The sequence below is a fragment of the Poeciliopsis prolifica genome, unplaced genomic scaffold, assembly GCF_027474105.1.
Source record: "Poeciliopsis prolifica strain line A6 unplaced genomic scaffold, Auburn_PproV2 SCAFFOLD004, whole genome shotgun sequence".
Lineage (NCBI taxonomy): Eukaryota > Metazoa > Chordata > Actinopteri > Cyprinodontiformes > Poeciliidae > Poeciliopsis > Poeciliopsis prolifica.
The window spans coordinates 15,682,188-15,704,420 of record NW_026562379.1 but is presented as its reverse complement, the minus strand read 5'-3'; the positions used below and the strand labels follow the sequence as shown (position 1 = coordinate 15,704,420).

Sequence of the window (22,233 nt, the reverse complement as noted above, 5' to 3'; positions counted from 1 at the left end):
TCTCTTTTTTTAAGTTCTAAGATTAATCTCAAATTTTCTATTTTTTCTAGCAAAGTGTCAAGTTTTACAACTCATAAATTTTCTAATCTTTTCTGTAAATTTTCAGATTTCATTCGACAAATTTTTGACTTTTCAAATCAGAAATTTCTTCTTCCTTTTTCCCCTTTAGTTCTAAGATTATTCTCAAAATGTTTATTTTTTCTAGCAAATTTTCAACTTTTCAAACTCAAAAATGTTCTTATTTTATCTAGAAATTTTCAGATTTTTTGGGGGCATATTTTTTACTGTTCAAATCAGAAATATTTTCTAGTTGTTTTGTTTGTTTTTTTCTACTTTTTAAGCTCAGAAATTGTATTTTTTCTTTTTTAGAAAAGTTCTGTTCAGATCAGAAATTTCCAATCTTTTCCAGAAAATCTCTGAACCAAATCTCACATCTTCTCAGTTTTTGGCAGAAGTTGTGTCGTCCATGTTTTTCTCTCTCTCTCTCTCTAATTGGTCGCCGTCCTCCAGGCATTTTCGCCCTGGCAGAAAGAGAGCGATCTGCGGTTTTCGGTGACTGGATGTCAGCGGAGTGACATACGGATGCCCGCGAGGCCACACCGATTATTGCCAGCGGCTGGGAGTGATACGGACTCGTCCTGCCCTTCCACATCTTGAACAGTGGGAGTCATGAACCGCTGCAAGGTGACGCGTCCTCTGATTTCAAGCGAAACTTCAGCGCAGACATGCCGATGTTATTAATCACCATCTGCACCACGCTGTGAGCGCCAAGCAGCAGCTCCTGTTTTTTTCTTTATCAAGCGACAGGATCGGGACCATCTTTGCGCAGTGATACCGACAGCTGAGGCGGCGGCCACTCCGGGGAATGTGGACCGAACCCGCGGCCGTTGAGTCCCGACACGATCGGCCTCTTCTGATCCCAGACAGCCGCCGAATGTGGTAGGAGCACCGACGCATTTCTCAACACTGTCGCCGCCGGAGCCTGTTGGGTTTCGTAACCGCCCGTTTGTACGTGTTGAAGCGCGTAACTTTCTTCCTGAGCCCGATTAAAAAAAGAAAAAAAGTTGAAATCCCTTTAGCTAGCGCCGCTTCGCCTTGCAGATGTGCGCGCGCGTGTGTGTGTGTGTGTGGAAGACGGCGCTACGGCGACGTCAGCCGAGCGGAGACATGAATTAGCATGCTAAGTTAGCTCCGTGGGTCTGGCTGGCGCGGCGGGGTTCACGTCAGGGGCATGTGTCCTCAAATTCTCCCGGAGGGAACGCCGTGCCGGTTCGAACCCCACCGCTTCCAGTCTGCGGAGAAGGAGCGAAGGGGTGTTCTGAATCCAGACGTGCCCACTTCTAATGTTAGCTTGTCAGCTAGCTGATGGGAGCAGCGGCGTTTAAACAGCCGAAGCTGAGCAGGTGACATACTGTGGGTATGTGGAAAGAGCTGCAGCTTTCACAGCACTCCTTATTGCTGTAGAGGGAGAAAAGGTGCATTTACTTTAAATATTGCAATGGAAAAAGAAAGTACACCCACTTTAATTATCAACACATCAGCTGAGGTGGGCAGAGTACCCAAACATTATATTCGCATCAGAGTACTTCTACATATTTCTACACAGTAGCCATCCAAGGAATTATTTAAGAGTGAAGAAGAAAATTTGGTAAAAAGTCTGCTCAAGTCCTGATCAGATTATCAATCATTTCATATTTAAAAATTACATCATGAGGCTGGTCCAAATTATAAAGTTAAGTGGAAATTTTGATGTTTTGAAGGTGAAAATGACAATAATTAATGTAAGTGACAAAAAATGAAAAAAATCAGGCAAAAGTAGAAATTCTCCAAATTAGTTTCTTTCAATAAAAATATGGATCAAACTTTAAGAAAAACTGCAGGAGTGTGTCTGGTGAATGTTTGGTTAAAACATGTTTGTTTTTCATTTGGTGGGTAGAAAATCCAGAGATTTCACTCAAATAAGAGTAGAAATACTTTAGTAATTTTATCATAAAGTTAAAGTAAAAAGTACAATGTAATAAAAATACTCCTAAAGTAAATTTCTATAGCAAAATATACTCAGGTAAATGTAACTAGTTACTACCCAGCTCTATATATCACGATGTTCATCAATTTAACCTCAAATTATGAAAACCCCACAACCTATGGAAGCACAATACTGCCAAACTTAGCAAATAAATATACCATATTACAACAAGAAACCCTCTAATTTTAAGCAGATCACAAACTTGTTACAACGAGAAACTCTCTAATTCTAATGAGATTGAAATTCATTCAGGGATGCCTGAGTTGACCACATGGAGAGCAAGTGAGCAACCTTGTCTGCCAGAGGAATTTAAAGCGTGAAACTCTTAACGAGTTCTACATCACATTTCAACGAGGTTTCTCATCTTAACAAGTTTTGCATTTTTGTTTCAACGACGTTTCTCGTAGTACGCCACTCTGTTTTGCGAGAACGTTTTTTCAATCTTCACCAGTTTTGCATCTTGTTTTAAACAAGAAACAACAAATTTTAAAATGAGTTTTGTCTCGTTTTTGGGAGTTTTCTGGTCTTAACGAGTTCTGCGTCTCATTTAAACGAAGTTTCTCATCTTATGTTTTGCATTGTTTTTTGAATGAGAAGGTTCCTCGTCTTAAATAGTTTTGCATTCTGTTGTTACAAGAAGGTTCTTAAGTTCTGCATTTTAACAAAGTTTTTAATATTGACGTAAAAGTTTTGCACTTTTGTAGTTTTAACAAGTTTTGTATCTTGTTTTCAGGAGGTTTCTTGTCTCATCTAGTTTTGCTTTACGAAGGACTTACAAGGGCAAGCAGTGACCTGACGCTGTGGTTTAAATTATTTTGTTAACTGCATCAGCAGTTAGAAGGTGGGAAGACATTAGCAGTTAGCAACCTGATAAAAAATGCTGGTTTTCTTAATTTCTGGGATTATTCTGGAACATCTGGAGGTTATTGTGCAAAGTGGAATTTATCAAAAACATAAAAAACAAAAAACAAAACATGATTTCTTTTGTCAGAGGCTTTTTCCAAATAGCTGTAACACAGACTGCAACAGGAGATCATTCTATCAGCATCTACAACAGTTCATTAAAAGAAAGTGTATGAGTTACAATATTTAGTTTTCCTCTTGGATTAATAAAAGTGTCATAGAACTGAATCAGGAAACAACAATCTCGGAGAATTTTCAAATTCCAAATAGATTTTAAAACTGGGAAAACATTTAAGATTATTTCTGATCTTGCCAGAGCCCAACGCTGCATCTCAGACTGTCTCAATTAGCCTGTAGCACGCTATGAGATGGAAGCTGTTTGTAGAGGATTGTTTCTGCTTTCCTGAAACAATATGGCTGCGCGACTTATGCTTTTTGGTTAAAAAAAGCAAAATCAACTTGGAACAGAGATGCTCAGAGAGAGAACTTGTAGCAGCTTTGTTGCACAGTAGTGGGAGGATTATGATCTGGGTTTCTTTGAAGTAATTGAAAAATGTTTAATTTTTTCTAATTTGGCTAATCAAATAAAGGAACACGTGATTTTTATATTCGTCTTCCAGTCATTAAAGACTTAAAATTCAATAATTCTCACATTTTGTGGTATACGAAGAACGCACCATCTCATGTAATTCAATACACATTTCCTGATTTAAATTAAAATTTAGTTAAAGATGAGGCTCTAAACCACTCTATATTGGATTTAAAGAAGCGGCTGGACTCTTTCTTTGCACTGATTGCAGTTTTCAGGCCGATCACTGGTCTTTGCAAAGCCTGACTGATTTCAGTTTTGGCCTGTAATGATTCTTTAACAAAGTACAACTCCAGTCTGGACAGTTTTGCAACTTCTTTGGATCATCTTTACTTTTTATATTTCTGTTTCACAAACATTTAGGGATTTTTTAAAGGCTTTTTACAAGTTAAGGTTGTTTAAAAAATCTTTAATTAAAGGATTTTTTAAGGTAAGGGTGCACCGATTGCAGTTTTCAGGCCAATCACCAGTTTTTTAAAAACTTGACCTACTAATTTCCATTTTGACCTTTTCTGATGCTTTAATATTTATTTAATTTTTAATATTTAGGAACTGGAAGCATTCTTGTTCTTAAGATCTTACAATTATTATTTTAAAATAAATAATAAATTCATCATAAAATATTTAACAAGTAATTTTTCTACATATTTTAAATCACATTGACGATACAGCCTGAAAACTGCATTAAAAATGTATCGTAAATGTAAACCGTGTCGAAACCGTGATGTGAATTAAGCTCTATTACAGCTGCAGATATATTTGCACAGTAAAGTGCTTACGTGTTGCTTCTGAAAACTAGTGTCATGTTTATTTAAGGCCTCTCTTTTCCTGTTACTGTCTTCCTCTGTGTTTTTATTTATTTATGCTGGGCCTCTGCCACCGGCCTGTTGAATGCACCCATGCTTTACTTAAACAGGTTTGTCTCGAGCGCACTTTCTCTCCTTGTGCACAGCATTTCTGCATGTGTGTATCTATAATATCCTGCAGAACTATATTTAGCTCCTAACAGAGTTTGCAACTTGATCCAAATTGTCTCTCAGGGCTTCTGAGAGCTCGACGTTTCTTTCCCCTGGAGGTGAAACGTCTCACTTTCTAAGAGCTGCGAGCATCTTCCTGTTTTCTTTTTATTCTTGCTGCATAAAAGTGCAGCTGAACAGCTACTTGTAGCCACGTTTTAAGGACAAATCAGTCGGGAAATGATCATTTTGTGTTGAAATAAACGTAGATATTTGTGACTTTTAAATGCAGCTGCTGCTGCATCCACACAGATTTGTCAAGCTGGTGACAAAGTGATTCTTATCTGGTTAGGTGATCTGAGAACTTTGGGGTGAGTTACAGGGAGTGCCGCTAAGGTGAGCTATGAAAGAATAATGCGACACTGAGAATCCCTCCATGCCCAGGCGTAGAAGTTTGAGTCCAATGAAATAAAAAGCAAGGCCTCAGGGCGAATTCCACAAAACGTAAAGCCGATCTGACTGTGACACCTGCATTGTGTCGCATATTTTCATACCACTTATCTTTTGCTTATCTTTTGCATGTTTTGCATACAGAGCAGCCAAAGGAAACTGCTCTGCCAAAAACTTACAAAAGCTGCTAATGTTTTTATGTACAGCAGACAGATTCAGAGACCAGACTGGCTCTTGAACTTGATTTCGTGAGGTTGGGTAAGAATGACGCAAATTTGAGCCACAATGACTCCTGGAAATATGGAAGAGGATTAGAGCCACTGAAAAAAATATGAAACAATTTTTTTCTCAAAATTCTGACAAAAAAGGCAAAATTTTGAGAAAAGACAAAATTAAAAAGTGAGATTTTTCACAAATATATCAGGCTTTTGAAAAAAAAGTCCGAAAAACTTGAATTGAGAGAAAAAATGTTAGAATTGACATGAAAGTAGAGTCGTCTTCCAACAACTGTCACCGTCGTCACTAACGGACCTCAATGCGTTATCCTGGACATCTTTTGAGTCATGTTTGCCTTATAAACCAACACTGAGCATATCCATTTTCACTTATTGATCTGGAAATGATTAGATGTTTACCATCATCATTTTAATTGAACCGAGTTATGAGTCGTTAAGTCTTAGCACAGAGCCTGAGCCGTTAGCTATGAGTCGTTAGCATGGAGCCATCAGTAAGTGTCATCATGACAAAAACTGGGATGTTTACTACTAGTTACCAAAAAGATAAGATTTTAATGATAATCTTGAACATGATCACAATAGTAGCAGAAATTATTGCGATAAAATTCCAACATTGCCCAGCCTTACGCAGAGACGATATTCCACCAAGACACCAAGAACTGCTAATCCGCCTCATTTGCTTTTGCTGTTGCCCTTTCGGTCTCTGAGTGGTCGTAATGTTCAGGAAGCTGAGCAGAGCGATGTTGGAGTAGGGGATGCAATCCCTGCCCCTCATGGTCAATGGAAGAGACGACTCGAACTTCCTCTTTCTCTCTCGGTTCTGCAGCCACGAACCTTTTTCTCAAACGGGTCATAGTTCATGTGCTATTTGCGCTTTTTAGATGCTAATCAGCCGCTCCCAACTGTAAAACAATTCATCGTTGCCACGGTTATGCGTCAACACACACACACACACACACAGACACTATTCCGAAAGTAAAAGAAGTAGAAGCTGCACAGCATCCAGAACCAGAGAGAGTAACTGTCCATCATGCAGAAAGAAGCAATTATGGACAAATGATGGAGCTCTAAAGTTTGTTTTTCTTCCCCAGATAAAATCCTGATTTAAAATACTCAAAAGTTTCAGGTTGTAACTTGGGAAAGCATTTTTTAAAGTGATGTGAATATTTTAAAAATCACACTCTGCTTTTTTTTTTTGTTTGTTTTTTTTGTAATTAAAGCACAACGGTCAAATGAAGGATTTCTCTGTGTCAGATTTTCTGCTTTGACTGAGGCAGAGGTTTCGTTCAGAACCAAGTTTAGGTCTCGGTTGTGGTTGCGTAACGCCTTGTGCAACGTCTAATGATTTACAGAGGAACAACAGTTAGATCATAGTTTGGTTTTGGCACTTTGCTCTAATTAGACAATGTTGAAATGTCAATATTTACTATACATTCCTGTTTCTGCAGTGCAGAAAGACGAGATTTGGGAAGGAGACATTTGTCAATTCAATAAAAATTAAATTTTTTATTTTGCAGCTATATGTGCTGCTGCATGTGTTTTGCAGGCTGCTGCTGCTGCTCTCTTAAATCGACAGCGAGGTGTTTTAATCTGAGAGCCGACTGGCCTCTGCCCATCAGTCTCATTTTCCAGCTGCTTCTGTGCCATAATGCCTGCCTTCAGTCCGTAATGAAGCTGCAGTTAAGTCGTTTTCCGTGCTCCATTTGGACGTCTTCCCAGAATGTCTTGGAGAGGATACAACCCTTAACCCCATGTGCAAAACAAGCCAGGGTCTTCCCCGGTCCTGGAGCCATCCGCTGGGTTCCTAAAAGCTTCTTTGAACTTTATTTCCATCCAGATATTGAAGGAGTTGGTGTGGAAATCGCCAGAGGTTTTTTCTGTCCTCCATTTGGTTCTGGCCACAACAACAAGACTCCTTGCTTCTGCTCTACTCATCTTTTTCTGTATGTCGTTCACTGGTTTGCTTTGGTGTAAAGAAAGTTCAGTCTCGGGTCACGTTTCTTGCTGTCACTGCTCTCTGAAGCTGTTGGCCGAGAAATTATGTAACGTACAAGAAGTAAGAGGAAAAGGAAGCGCATTAAAGCCTAATAAAGCACTTTTAAAGTGTGAAGTTGGTCCATTGAGATGGTTTTGAACTGAATTTTCTTAGCTTCCCAACCACTTTGAGTTTAGACTGTTGTGATGATTAGTGGAAATCAAACCAACGGACCAATTAAATAGAATAGCGATTGTCTTCATCGTCCAATGCAGGACATTCAGGTGTAACTGCAACATGTAGGATCAATACAGAAGATCAAAAAGTTACAAGTACAGATAAAATCGGTTCTATAGACCAGTGTTTCCCAACTCTGGTCCTCAAGGCACACTGCTCTGGATGTTTTAGGTATTTCCTTGCTTCAGTCCTGCTGATTTCAATTGATGACTGATTAACAAGTGTTTGTTGAACTGCAATCAGTAGAATCAGACCCATTAAAGCAGGGAAACCTCTAAAGCATGCAGGACAGTGTTCCTTGAGGACCAGGGTTGGGGAAACGCTGCTATAGACCCTGTTGTACGTTGTTTACATCCGGAGATTTTGCGCTTGTGCACAGCCCCTGTGGGCAAGAAGACAATCCACAGCCGTGCTGCTCCGTTGACAAAATGAAACCTGGAGATGCAGGGATTATTAACTCGGCGCATGAGTATTGAGTATTACTTGATGGTTACTTTGGTTTATTTTACTTTTAATCAGTGATTGTTGTGGCAGATTAGCTGCTGGTGCTGTGTTGATAGATGAGCTAATTTAAGGACCACCTTCACTGGTGATCAGTCAGAGTTGGTGTGCGTGTGTGTGTGTGTGCGTGTGTGTGTGTGTGTGTGTGTGTGTGTGTGTGTGTGTCGCCTTTTTTAAATTTATTTTCTTTTAACTGAAGTGGAACACCGAATTCCACAGCAGCATCTACATGTTACAGTTGTCAAAGTCAAGCTAGCATAACTGGCCTACTGATTATGCTATGGTTATACCACTTTGTAATGATTTCTCATAGCTGTACAGATACACTCGAGCACTTGTGTCTTTACCTTTTCTCCATTTCCTCTGTGGTTACTCTGTCTAGGGTTGTCACGACACCAAGACGTCAAACTCGATATCATTTTCAATACCGGAGCGTTTTTTTCTTGAAAGCGTGTGGTTCTTTCTAGGAAGGATCCGAAAAACATAACCGCTCACTTTAAAGTATGACGATGTTTTTGTTGTCTTAAACAGGTCAAAACAGCTCAACTTCCTGATTTTATGTACAGCGCATGTAATGGTAAAACCAGCCAATCAAATGTGCTGGAACTCAGCTTTGGTTGCTAGGTAACACCCTGAGCTGTGCCAGGGTTGCTAGGTGACCGGCGCCGTGCCTGCTGATTTCTGGAGATTTTCATTTCTTAGATGCCAAAATACATAAAATTATTAGGCTTGTCACAATAAGCAATAAACCAACTAAAGAATCATTTCCATTTTTAGCATTTATCTTTTTTCACCTTTTTCTCTCTTTGTGTACCAAAACGGATGACAGAAGTGTTGAGGTTGGTGCTTTGGGCTCAACTGGTCCTTTTTTGATGGCAACATTTCATTTAGAGACCTCACGATTCATTTTATTCATTGTTTCTTTTGCTTTCTTTAATCATTTTGGATATTTAAGATGTCTTCCAGTTCTAGTGTTAAAATATTCTCTAAAATTTATTGATCTTTGGGATGAGTTCTTGCGTTATTATGCCATGTCATCATGGTAAATGTAAATGATCTCAAAACAGCAATATAACCGACAATATTATCATGACAGACCTGTAAATTATAGGTGGGGTTTTCTTAAGCGCTTCGGTTGTTTTTAAAAGCAGTAGAAACCAAAATGGAAGCACAAAATGTGAAATTTGCATAATATTTCCGAAATCCAATTCTCTTTTAGACCTCAAAAGAAATCGGAAAGGACTTACCATTTCATTTCTAATTCAGCTTTCAGGTTTAGCTCTGTAATTAAAACTGCATGGGTCATTCTGCTGGACGATGTTTAGCTATTTACATCTTTTGTGTTTTAAGAAACGGGGGGCCTTGAAAAAGTGTTTTTCTGTAAATGTTTATTTTTATTCCGTAACAGTAGAGGCGGGTTAGCTCAGTCCTTCACTGGGGATTTATTTAGTTATCAGTCACATGTTGCGTTAGCCGTGGCCTTTTCCCAACAGACACACCACATTCAGCCCACTTTCCTCCTCCTCCGGCTGGCGCCACGCAGAAATGCAGTTTGCTGACGATCTGATGTCACAAGCGTCTCCTTTGCTTTGCGTCTGTGTAACCGTATGAGTCCCTGCGTCACGTTATTCATTATTAATTCGTCAGTGCTGTTAAACACTTGGGCCTCTGTGTTTTCCTGTGTTGCTGATCCACGCTGCAGCAGAAGCTGCCTTGGCGTCGGGTTTTGTTCTCTCTGGTGGCCCTGACTTTCCAGGACTCTCTGCGTCTATTAATAACCGCTCTGCGTGACCCACTGGGACTAAATGGGAGCGCTCACCTCCTCATGGATAAACAGCAAATATGTTTGGTTTAATCCCATATCTGTCAGAAAACGGCTGTAATGTCTTAACTTCTGGTATTTTGTCAGAGTCTAGTGGCGTCCAAACTTTTTGTCAAGTCAAAAGTGCAACAATTTGGTTTCAATCAAAAACAAAAAAAAAGTAGTTGGTGACATTTTTGGCCCAGCTCAACACTAAACATTCATTATTTTAGGGTCTGTTGTGTAAAAGAAATCTTATTCCAAATTTTTAGCAATAAATGTGACTGAAATCCACTTAGCTTCTTTTGTGTTTGTACAATATTGTCTGCTCTCATTGTGGAATAACTTTACAATTGATCGATCCCGTGTGACATCAACGTTCCTCTTCAGTGCGTCTGGGTTGCTTTTGGATCGTAGCTCATTCACACAGAAATCTGATTGCGATTGAATATAGTTCTTGGTTTGAATGACCTGTGGGGGGGGGGAAATCCCAATTGAACATGAAGATCTGCTGTGTGAAAATAGCCTTAAATAAAAACAGGGTTTGGGTCACTGTCTGGCATATTTATCAAAGTTTAATAAATCAAATTTAGACATTTTCGGTGCATTCATGTCTGCTTTGGTCTCAACTAGCCATTTTTTTGAAGGACAACTTCATAATTCATATTATTTGTTATAATTTTTTGTTTGTGTATTTATTTTGGATGTTGAGAATGTTTTCCGGTTCCAGTGTTAAACATTCGTTCAAACATTTTGCGCTTTGAGAATCTATTTCTGCATTATGATGCCATTGGTATTATATCATTTGAAAATTGTCTCAAAACAACAATGAATATTTATTGTTTAGGGCAATTTATCATCCAGCAGAGTTTGTTATTGTGACAAGCCTAATTATGATGCAGCCATCACCGTGTTTTATGGTAGAAACTGCCTGCCGTATTCAACAAATTAGTTTATATGGCAAGCAGTTAATTCAAATTTTATCTGAGGTTTATTGAAGGTTTAGAAAAAGACTAAATACACAGCCATGACACTCATAACTGATTTTTATCTAACAAAAAACCCCAAACAGTTGTATTTTCCTCCTGCATCAAAATTAAGATATTTCTTCAGTACGTGGATTAAAGAAATACGGAAGTTTAAATCCATATTTAAGGAATATAATGTGTACTTCCAAGACAATATCCAACTTTATCTTTACATTAACAGTTTAGTTAATAATTTTAATAAATAATCAAACATCCTGCTTAGCAGTGCATTGCTGTTTGCGTCTATTACAAAATTTCTGGATGTTGGCTTCTTTTTGAGTGCTCACTCATTTTAACACATGATGAACATGTGATTTGAAAATTTTTAAACTCATTGAATTATTTCCACTTATTTGGTTAGATCCATCTGGACAGGATTCCATTTTTAAATCGAATTTGCTCCAGAACGACTTGGACGAATGTGAGGGAAGCGTTTTCCGTCTCTGCGCTGCGAGACTTCACCTTCTGGAGAAGACGTTTATTCCCAGATGGCGCCTCTGATCAGAAGCAACAGCAAGTTTGGTGGCACGTTTAATTAAAGACAGACTAAAAAGACAATAAAGCAGAGAAAAATTGTTATTTTGTAGGAGCAGACAGCAATAATATTTTCATTTTGTTTTCCAGCTTCCTGGTTCACAGAGTTTTATGTTGTATCTCAGTTCCAAAATATGCTGATTAATTCCCAAAGAAAGATTTATTAACAGAGATGTTTGAGCTTTGTAAAAGAAATTCCTTTTTATTCCAGACATATTGACTTACGATTATTCTGCATGTTTCTGCACTGGAGAACAGCTGTTTTGACATCAAAACTCCTTCTGCTTGCCTCACGTTTTCTTCAATTAACATTATTCTTTTGATTTTTCCTCTTTTCTTTCTGCAACATTTAGAAACTTTTAGTTGCCTCAGCAATTGAACAAGCATTGTGATTAGTGTGGGGCCTATTTACCCAAATCATGCAGGTAGAGTTACAGCATTAAATAGGGGTGTACCAATAAATTGGGCCTGATTTTGCTTAATTTTGGGTGATTACTGGTTTGCAGATACTCACTCATTGCTGTAATAATCACCAACTTGGCAACTTTCTTGCTACATATAAATAGCAAATTTTTTTAGACAAAATAATAGGTCAAAATTGGAATCAGCAGGTTGGGCTTTTTAAAATCTGGCGTTCAGCCAGAAAATTTTAATCGGTGCATCTGTAGTACATACCATATTAGAACGGCCTACTCAAAGTTCAGACCTAGAAGTGGCAAGATGTTATGGCACTAGAGTTGCAATAACAATTATTTTTATTATTAGATATTTTGCTGATTAATAGATAAAAAAAATTGGCATATTTTTTAATTTGATGAAACATTAGAAATACATTAAAATATGCAAATAAACAATTTAATTAACATGTTTTTGCCTAAAATGCAGCAGCATTTCCTTAGTGAAACATATTAGTGAAATATTTTGAATTAATTGATTAATTACTGGACTGTAAAAGGCACCTAATAGGAGATTTTATTTATTTATTTTTTCACAGAATTTGAACAAAGTGAAACTAAAACTGACACCTGAGGAGTTCTGGGAATAACATACTTGCACTTTTATTTTCTTAAATGTAAAAGCTTTTGGTCAGCTTTGATTTAATTACAGGAGAGTTGTTCTTTAGTCAAATGTCTTGTTTTTAAGTCTGTAAACTCCAGTTAACAATTAATCGACTACTAAATTAGTTTGATTATTTCAGTAATCAATTTATCTTAAACATTTCAGTCAGTTTTAACGTTAGATATTTTTTAAATTAAAAATGGTTTGTGTACAGTTTTGGCTTAATTACTGTTTTGAAAATTGTCTTTTTTTTCAGCAAATCCCCACTTATTTTAAGTCAGTATACGCCAATTAATGATTAATTGACTACTACTGGATAGTGGACTGTTATTTTAATAATCAATTAAACCGATGAATTATTTTAATTTTAACGTGTCACTAATTTATTAGAACTTATAACCCAGGAAATGATTCATTACTATCAATAATTATCATCTCAATCGATTAATCGCGATTAATTTGATTAATGTATTATTGAAATAGGCATTATTTCAATGCTAATAAATTTTTTAATGATTATTGAATCACTATTTCAATAGTTTTTTTAAATATAATTATTGAAATAATGTTTATTATTACTAGCGACTAATCAGATTAATCATGACTAGCGATTAATTAGATTAATCATTTTAGCGATTAATCATTTTAGCTTTAATGTCCACAGGTGTTTTTCATTTATTCTGATATTTTGAGGAGGAGAAGGAAAACAAAACCCTTCCAGAAATCAAGATGGTGCACAACCAGTCTAAACAAGACAAAGAAGTGACTCAGAGTGGATCAATGCTTCAGCGTGTGGCGCCATGTGTGAGAAATAAACAGCTTAATGCTTCTGTGTTGTGCTTGAGGTGAAAACCTTCTGGCCCGCTTGTATTCAGCCCACGTTATTTAGGTGGAAATAAAAGCAGACCGTAAAAAAAATTACACCTTTCCAGTCGTCTCCTTCCAAAAGTTCCTGTCAGATATCAAAGCAGTTTCCAGTTCAGAGATCCATTTTTAACATTTCCAAATCGCTTGCAATAAAAAATGCGGGTTCTCTGTTGTAAACAGAGGCAAAGGGTAATAATTTGTTGAAACCAGTTGTTCACAACAACCTACCAGAGAAAATGGATCCCAGTGTGAAAGGCAGTTAAGAAACTGCTGATCAAGTCAACAAACATGAAAGATTTAACTGTGACTGGCCTGTTTCTGCGTTTCAGAACCAGTAAAGAGCACGGATCATTGAATTAAACACGGACCCGTTTGGAGCTGCAGCAGACCTCCCACTTCAGCTGGATTGTCTGCAAACAGAAAACCATTTGATCGGGCTTGGTTCATATCACAATTATTAATGATAGTACATGTGCATGCGCCATGCGTGCTGAATGCACATGTCCTGATTTGTTTCACATTAACTGCTGCGTCCGCAGACAACTCCCACTGGTTTCAGCCACAAAGGCCATAATTATCTCTAGTCTTGGTTTGGAGAATTTTCCTTAAGTTGCGTCTGCCTTTATGTCTTTATTCTTAAAAATGATACTCGTATTGGTGGTGTTTCCGTACAAAGCCTTCAAAAGCACCGGTTAGATTAAACATTTGAATAATAATAATAACGTCTCCTGAGGAATTAACAATCAATCAAAAACAGTATATGTCACGATAGACACATCATCAATATCAAGACGTGATCTATTCTGATCGAATGTTCAGTGAACTGCTTTTCAATGCGAGCCAACCGAGATCTGTGGCGCTCTTTGGTCACCACGCAACAACATGTTGAGCATCTGGCGCAGCAGTTAAAAGTTTTGCTGTTGTGTCTCATAACTGCTTATAAACAGAGGAAAACTGTGGATAAGGCAGGGAAGGTCACGTCAGTTTGGCAGTTTTTAAAATATTAAAAACAAAAACTAATCAATAATTATCGATATTGATGTTTCTCAGCCATTTTGTCCTGCTTTACTTCTCCTAATCCCACCATGTGACCACTTGTGTTTTGCCATTTAAATTAAAGATTAGTTTTAATTACTTCTTATGCTTTTTATAATAATTGTAATGTAGATATCAAAGCTTTGTTTTGTATTTATTCTTTGTATTACATATTTTTTATTTGACTAAATATGTGTAGTTAAGTACCGTTAACAATGTCGGCGTAATCTTTGTTTTTAACAAGACAAATTTCTCATTCTCCAGGGACAACAGATGAAAAATAACCTTTTGGCTATTTATCACTAATAATGGCTTTCTTGCCACAATTAGCAAAAAACTGCTAATTATGACACTTTTACAAAAATGCTTATTAATATGTATTAATCAACCCTACCAAATAAATCAATACTTTTGAGGTTTTATCGATTTCATCAATGTCAGATTAAAACGCAGTTTGTGTAGCCAACCACTAGATAGAATTTTTTTTTTTTTTGCGACATTTTAAAACCTTCATAATTGTTAGTGGCAGAATTTATTTAACTTTTTCTTGAATTTGTCAGTTCATTAAAGTCATTTTGTGCCGCTGTTGGCATCAATCATTTAGATTTTCTTCCTGATTCGCCAAACTGAGATTGTTCCCATTGCTTCCTGTAAGCTACTGACGATTCACAGATATTCCACTGAACCCCGCTACCTAAAATCTTTCTATTTAAAATGTTGGACAGACGACATTTTAAAGCGCATCATAATAAAGTAAAAGTTATTGCTGCAAGTTGTTCCAAAAGCAAAAGACACGTTACGCATGTTATAATTACAAAATACGTAACATTTCTTCGCAGGGCGGCTGTAATTTACTGTAATACTTTAATATAAGGAAATGAGAAGAGAGACTCTTCTCCACTCAAGTCGCCTTCATATATTTTCTGTTGCAGTAGCTGCTCACACAGATTTGTTTGTTGTGCGGAAGCCTGAATGAAAAGCAGGGTTTTAGCTGGATATCCTGTAATTGCAGACGGTACACAGCAGCAGACGATTGCACTAACAGAGAAGTACTGTTCTGAAATAATTGTAGTTGTTTTACCCATATTGCCAGTTGGAGGAGCAGAAATCACAGATTGAGCAGAAAGAAACCAGCAGCCACTGAAACTCTGACTCTTCTTTGGGTATTTCTTTTCTTTCTTCCCGTTTGGTTTCTGATAGTTGTGGATTATAAAAACAGATTTTTGTCTAGTTTTGCTAATACATATTCATATAATTTAGCTGCAGGATGCTGAGCATACTTTTTTTCTGACTGTAACTGGATTATGAGAATGCAGATTACTCAATCTTAGAAAATTCACCTCAGATAAATGTTGAGGTCCCAGAGCAGCAGCTCTGTTTTTCTTTAGTTCATGTGCCAAATTTAATGGAGGATCTGGATTTAACTTTGTTAGCCTGACAGCACTGTGTAATGTATCCTCGTACTATATTGTTTTCTTTGGCATTTGCATGTGAAGCGCATCGGTACAATGGACTGAGAGACTGTAAACAGACTTTAACCCCAAACGTTTTCTTCATTGGCTCTGATTTAAGGTGAATAGGATCAACTTTAGTCACTACTGCTTTTTAAATCATATCAGCACTAAGTCTTTAAATTTATATTTCTTAAATTGTTTATATAAAACATTGTAAAATTAGATATTAAAGTTAAAATCAAACAATTTTTTGTCACTGTCTGACACTAAATCAGATTTCCCCCCCACCCACTTTTCAGGTTATTTAGGATTATAAATGTAACTATATTTGCTTGCTTTAGCTTTTTTCAATGAAGTAATGGGGAAAAGTGCCAACTTCCACCCAATTATGCAGAGAAACTGTGAGCAGGAAATAAATTAGCCTGCTTTGACCATAAAAGATTCCCTCAAATGGGATGTTAAGTTAAATTTTACAGCCATAATATTAATGTAGAAAAACCGATTGAGTGGATTTGTTGAATGTTTCTGTAGAAATGTCAGCAGTTGTAAATCATTTGTTAAATTTAATGAGCGCAGATGAAACCAATCAAGTACGATTTAATTTTAGATTTTCATCTATAAAAGAGCGGGAATCAGAAATTCATTCATCTGTTTGCCTCGGGTTGCTGCAGGAAGGCAAACTGAAATGAGACAAAAAGTAAAACAGTTTGACGTCACTATCCTCATAAAACAATAAAACGGTTTAATTTCTAGTTATTGAAAACAGTATATAAGAGTCTAAATAAACTGTTTGCACTGCAAAAACACAAAATCTTACCAAGTATTTTTGGTCTAGTTTCTAAAAGATGGAACCAATACTTTTTTTAAATCAATATCGAACAATTACTGACTTAAAACAAGCTTTTATAGCTTTCTGAAAAGTTACTTATGAGATAGTTTTGGTTTATTTCAAATGTAATAAGATATTTGCACTAGAAACAAGATAAAAAATACTTGATAAGACTGCGTTTTTGCAGTGTAAAAATGTGGTCATAACTGATTATCATTATATTACTTGCAATATGTATCAACTCAACAATATTATCGTTTGTCGCAGTAACTTCTGGGTCAATTTATCCTCCAGCAGAATTTATTGTGATTGTCAAGTCAGCAGTTTTCCAAGTGTTTATTGAGCAAAACGAAACGTTTCTGTTCAAAATCAGAAATGTTGGGAAATGTGAATGTTTCAATACAAGCCTGAATAATCTAAAATCAACAGAAATAAATACTATTGAAGTGCTGAGGTAAAATAGCAAAAAAAAAAAAAAAAAGTCAAATTTTAATTCAATTTTTGTATTTCTTTCCTAATTTTGCTGGATAATAAATTGTCTCAGAAGTTATTGCGATAAACGATAATGTTGTTAGGAGCTCATTTTCAAGTAATATAATGGTATAAAAATTATAAAACACATTCTTAATCAATATAATTTTAATTCTAATGAACATTTTAAGTAACAAAAATAAACACACAGCAGAAACAACAAATAAAACAAATCATTACATCTATGTAAGCAAAATTATCCTCACAAAAATGAGCTATTTGAGACCAAAAACACCAGACTGAAAACGTTTATCATTCAGTCTTTGGTAGAAAGAGAAAAACGATGAATCATGCAAATGGAAATCATTAATCTTGTTTTAATTTAGTTAAAAATAAAATGACTGAAATAAATAAGTAACCTGGATCTCCTTTAATATTGAAATGCTGAGATAAATTGACCAAAAATAACTTTAAATCTTTTATTTCTGTTTTGGTATTTTTGGGGGGAGAGGAACGATGCCTTTTGCTGGACGATAAATTGCCCTGGAAGTTATTGCGATAAACGATAACATTGTTTTGAGACGAGTGATATAATAATCCTGGATCACGTTCTTAAAGCTCAATAAGTGTTAAATATACATTTAACACATTTTAAAGACATTTTAAATATCCAAAATAAACAAACAAAACATAAAAACTAAGAAATTAAGTCTCTGTAAACCAAATCGTCCTTCCATAAACGAGCTAGAGACCAAAGCATCAAACTTAAGACTTTAATCACCCAGTTTTTAAAGTCTTTCACATCTCAAACTAAAATTCATCCTAATCTTGTATTATTTTTTCTTCTACATTTGCGTCGCCTTGATTCCCTTATCGCGTCTGCTTCGGCACAGCTGGCCGTGACCTCGGTCCGCCGCTCTCTGGCGTTCATCTCCTCACAAGCATCCATTCGAAGGTCAGAGTCTTGATTAGTCTGCCGTCTCCTCCTGTTGTTGCACAAAGCCAGTGACTCAGACTTTGTCAACAGTCTGATCGTCCGAGTTAATGAGTGACGAAGCTTTCGGCCGACCGAGCGACCGGCCGGCGCTGAAGCTCCGCGCCGAATCCACCCGGTGTTGGTTAATGACTAATTGCTGTGTTTACTGACGCCCAAAGCCGGTGGAAATGTTAGTTTATGTCTCTCTTGACCTGCTAGTTTGCCAGAAACAGGTGTGGGAGGGTCTTGTTGAGACCTGTAGATGTTTTTATTTTTCTCCTTTCACACACAGACGAAATTACATGGGAGGAAAAAAGTGTGTGGAATCTGTTTTCTTTGTGTGAATTATGTTTATATGAGGTTAAAATCAGAAATGTGGAAATCTGTAACGGGACACTGCAAAAACACAAACTTTTAGCAAATATTTTAGTCAGATTTTCAGTGCAAATATCTTGTTACACATTAAGTAAGAGAAAACTAACGTAAAAAACAACCTTACAACAATTTATGAGTTTATTTAAGTTAATAATTCCTTAATATTAATGAAAAACACTGAAAGAAGTCTGCTGTTGGGACGAGTGCTTTTTAAAGTCAGCATTAAGGCATTATTATCTTAAAACAAGCTTTTGTTAAAATCTAACTTAACCTTTGTTATAAGTTAGTCTCAAGATAGAAACTAGACAAAACACTTGTTTAGATTTTGTGTTTTTGCAGTGTATAATATGTTTCACACTGCAAAAACACAAAGTATTTTTGGTAGTTTTTAGTACAAATATCTCAGTTCATTTGAAATACTACAAAATTAATTTACAAGTAACTTTTCAGTTACTTGTAAATTAACTGAAAAGTTACTTGTTTTGAGCCAATATTAATAAAAAGTTGTTTTTTCAACATTAACACATTTTTTTCCAGGTTATAGTAAAAATAAAGAAATTATTGACTTAAAACAAGCTCCTATATCTTGCTTAAATTATCTTGTTTGTTTGCACACTTGAAATAAGACAAAACTGAAATATTTACACTAAAATCCAGACAAATTATTTTTTCACTTATAACACTAGGAAAATGTCTTGTAGTTAAAATAATCTACGATTAGAACCAGTACCTTTTGTTATCAACTTTTACTACGCTGTTGCGTATTATGAAGAATCTCTGCTCTTAGCTGATTTTCTACCCACTGAATGTTTTTACCAAAAAAAAATCACCTGACAGTTTTATTAAGTTATTTATTGAAAGAAATTGATTTGGAAAAATATATATTTATGGCCTTATGTTATTATTTTTGTTATTTCTATGAATTATTGTCACTTTGGTTATTAAATTTCCACTTAACTTTATATTTTGGTGCATCTGATTATGTAGTTTGTAAATATTAAATGACTCATAATTTGATCAGTTACTAAGTACTACAGTAGACGTTTTTTTTTTACCAAATACCTTTTTTACTCTTGAGTATTTTTACTTTAACTTGAGTTAAATTTGAGTTAGTTGGTTTTGGTGTATTTCTTGTGTACTGTGAGACTTGGACTAGAACGGGACTAAAGATGCTTGTTTGTGTTTTGCAGTGCAGTTCTTATCATCTGGCCTCTCCATGTAGGCAGAATAGATTAAAAGCAAACGCAGACGCACTGATGATGTCTGAGTGAGTCAGAGTCTCAATCAGGCTCTCAGTTTGGGGAAACCGAGGGAGAGGTAGAGCGCTCGCTGGAGTTTTTGTGGTTTGCAGTGTCTGGCAGGGGGGTGGGACCTTCAACACTGCTGAGCTACTTCTGAGTTTCAGATCCCTCCTCCTCCGAGCAGCACTCACTTTTGGCTCAGTTTCTCTTAAAGGGCCAGTCGCCCCGCGGCGCCGCGTCTCCTCGGCCTTGCCGTCTTATTATCTCTCTTGTCTCCGCACATAAAGCTTGATGTTGACCTCCGGGCTGAGGACGCAGACAGATAGCAGCGGCTCTAAAGGTTGCTATCTGCCTCATCTGATGACATTCCTCTTCTGTTGTCCTTCAGGTGTGTGTGTGGTCAGTGAGGCGCCCTGCAGAGCAACATGGCAGCATGTCAGTTGAGCGTCTAGGCGACTTTAGGTGAGTGAGAAAACATGAATTGCCTGATTTCTTCCTTTATTCTCTTTAGGATGCAACCAGTCGATTCATGGTTTATTAGATTAAAATTGGTTCAGATCGATTTACTGATATGTCCGCTTGAGACAGTCTTTTGGCGTTGTAGTTTGGCTGCCATGCAGCAGAGGTCGCCGCTGGTCATCCTTACGCGAGCCGTTGACAGAATCAAAGATGGCGACAGGAACTTTCCAGTACAGGGTTGATAGACGGTCCAGTCGGCTCGGGATGGAAAATCCACTTTTTGTTTATCACTAAAAGTTACTGATGTGCTACAAAAGTGAGGTTGACCAAAAAGTGGCAAGTAGAAAAACTGTAAAATGATGCCAGTAAGCAGTTTATTTTAACTTCTGTCATGAGTTATTACTGCAAATTGCTTCTGTAATGGGGGATAAAGTTTTTCACATTTTTTATTCTTTTTATTGTTTATTTTTCTCTTCAGCACGTTAAGAAGTTCTTGTTTTAGTTTATAAGTGTGTCAAAGTTCATTCAGTTGAGAAAAACACAATTTTCTGTTCATTCAGTCATTATTAGCGCAGCTGACACAAAATAGTGTTAAAATTTAGATCAAGATCATTCAACTTTAGAGTAATTTGTCAATCAATAACCAGCATCTTTTAAATCAAGTTTATTTGTATAGCATGCATAGTTTAAAGTGCTTTAAATTATAAAAACGTCATCAGTTATGGAAAGGAAACTGAACATTACATTTTGTTTTTATGTTCTAGTGTGGCCTGTGAGCAATGTGAGCTCCACTAGGGGCGCTGCAGCTCTCCTCACCAAGGCGTCCACCTCTATTCGGCCGTTCAGATGCACACCGACAACAAAGCAGCCAACCATGGCAAGCAGGTCAGCAGCGACGGCCGCTCCCAGGTCCCGGGCGTGAACCAGCAGCAGCAGCAGCAGCAGGGAGGCGTCCCCGGCATCCATGGAGCCAAAACCGGCCAGGTTTCCCTCAGCAACCCGGGCCAGAAGGCGGCGACGGCGGCGTCGGGGCAATCGGTGAGCGGAGGGATGCTGAAAACTAAATCCAAGCGGGAGCGGAGCGTGTCTATCGACTCTGGCGAATCCAGGAGCGGTGCTCCGGCTCCTGCGCTGGTCCCAGATGCCAAAGGAGGTGAGCAAACAACCAAGAAACTTAGATTTTTATCAATTAATCTAATTTTTAGTTTTAGAAGATTTTCATCAAAAGATCTTCATTTGTTTTCACCAACGCCCGCCTTAGTTCAATGTGACATCAACGCTCCCATGGTGGCCATCTTGTTTGACAGCTTCTGTTCATTTGGACTTTGAATTCAAGTCAACGCCACAATAGAATATCAATTTCCCCTTGGATGCCAATAAAGTATATTCTATTCTATTTGTGGCATCAACAAGCTAATTCGCTCTTTGGTTACCTAGCAACAACAACAGGCGCAGCAGCAGTTTAAGGTTTTGCCATTTTGCCTCATAACAGCTTAAAAATAAACAACTAAAGCAGGGATAAAACAGGAAAGGCCACATTACCAGTTTATTATTTCAGATATTTAAAACAAACAAAAAAAACCCTCACCAATAATTAGTGGTGTGGACTGATATGAAGCTCTTATATTGTGATACGTCTTTCATTCAAGTCGTCTGGCTGTAAACTAAAATTGTAATATGAGAACACAAATAAATGCATTTAATGAGAAATTTTGAGCATATTATGAAGTTATCCAGAATAGAAATACTTCATCTTTTACCACATTAGTATGAAACTATTATGAGTAGCAGGACTTTAAACGATTGAGGAATTACTGTCTCTATTGCAAAGAAGTAACCAGATGAATGAGAGAGATCCCGATTAAAGCATTTTCTCAATTTTATGATGTTTTTTCTGGTAAAATTGCGTTTTTATTCCTCCATTGTTGTCACTTTAATCTCGTAATTAAACGATGCCAGAAAAAATAACTAAAATAAAAACCACTTTTTGAAAATATTTTCCATTATTTGTAGAGAATTGATTAAAAAATAAATAAATTCAAAATCTGATCGGGTGTGAAAAAATCTGATTTTATTTTTCAGCCATATTGCCCTGCCCTGTTCAGGTCTAAATTTACACTTCCTTTAACTTCCTATCAGCAACATCTTTACCCGAAATACCAGATTACATGCATTCGCCTCCTCCACAGCAGGAAGTGAACGTAAGGACCGAGAGGACGAATGAATTTGTT

The 22,233-nt window shown here is 36.9% G+C and overlaps 1 protein-coding gene across 2 annotated transcripts in view; it reads left to right on the top strand.

Moving 5' to 3' along the window:
• Nucleotides 1–221: 221 nt before the first annotated feature.
• The window catches only part of bcl9l (bcl9 like), a 35,117-nt gene continuing 13,105 nt past the window's right edge, over nucleotides 222–22,233 (top strand). The window contains exons 1-3 of one of the 2 annotated variants that reach the window (XM_055028297.1): nucleotides 222–939; nucleotides 19,932–20,005; nucleotides 20,767–21,155. In XM_055028297.1, coding sequence (XP_054884272.1) covers nucleotides 20,849–21,155 — 307 coding nt within the window. In that variant the 5' untranslated portion in view covers nucleotides 222–939; nucleotides 19,932–20,005; nucleotides 20,767–20,848. The remainder of the gene's footprint in view (nucleotides 940–19,931; nucleotides 20,006–20,766; nucleotides 21,156–22,233) is intronic. The other variant, XM_055028298.1, reaches the window with a different exon arrangement.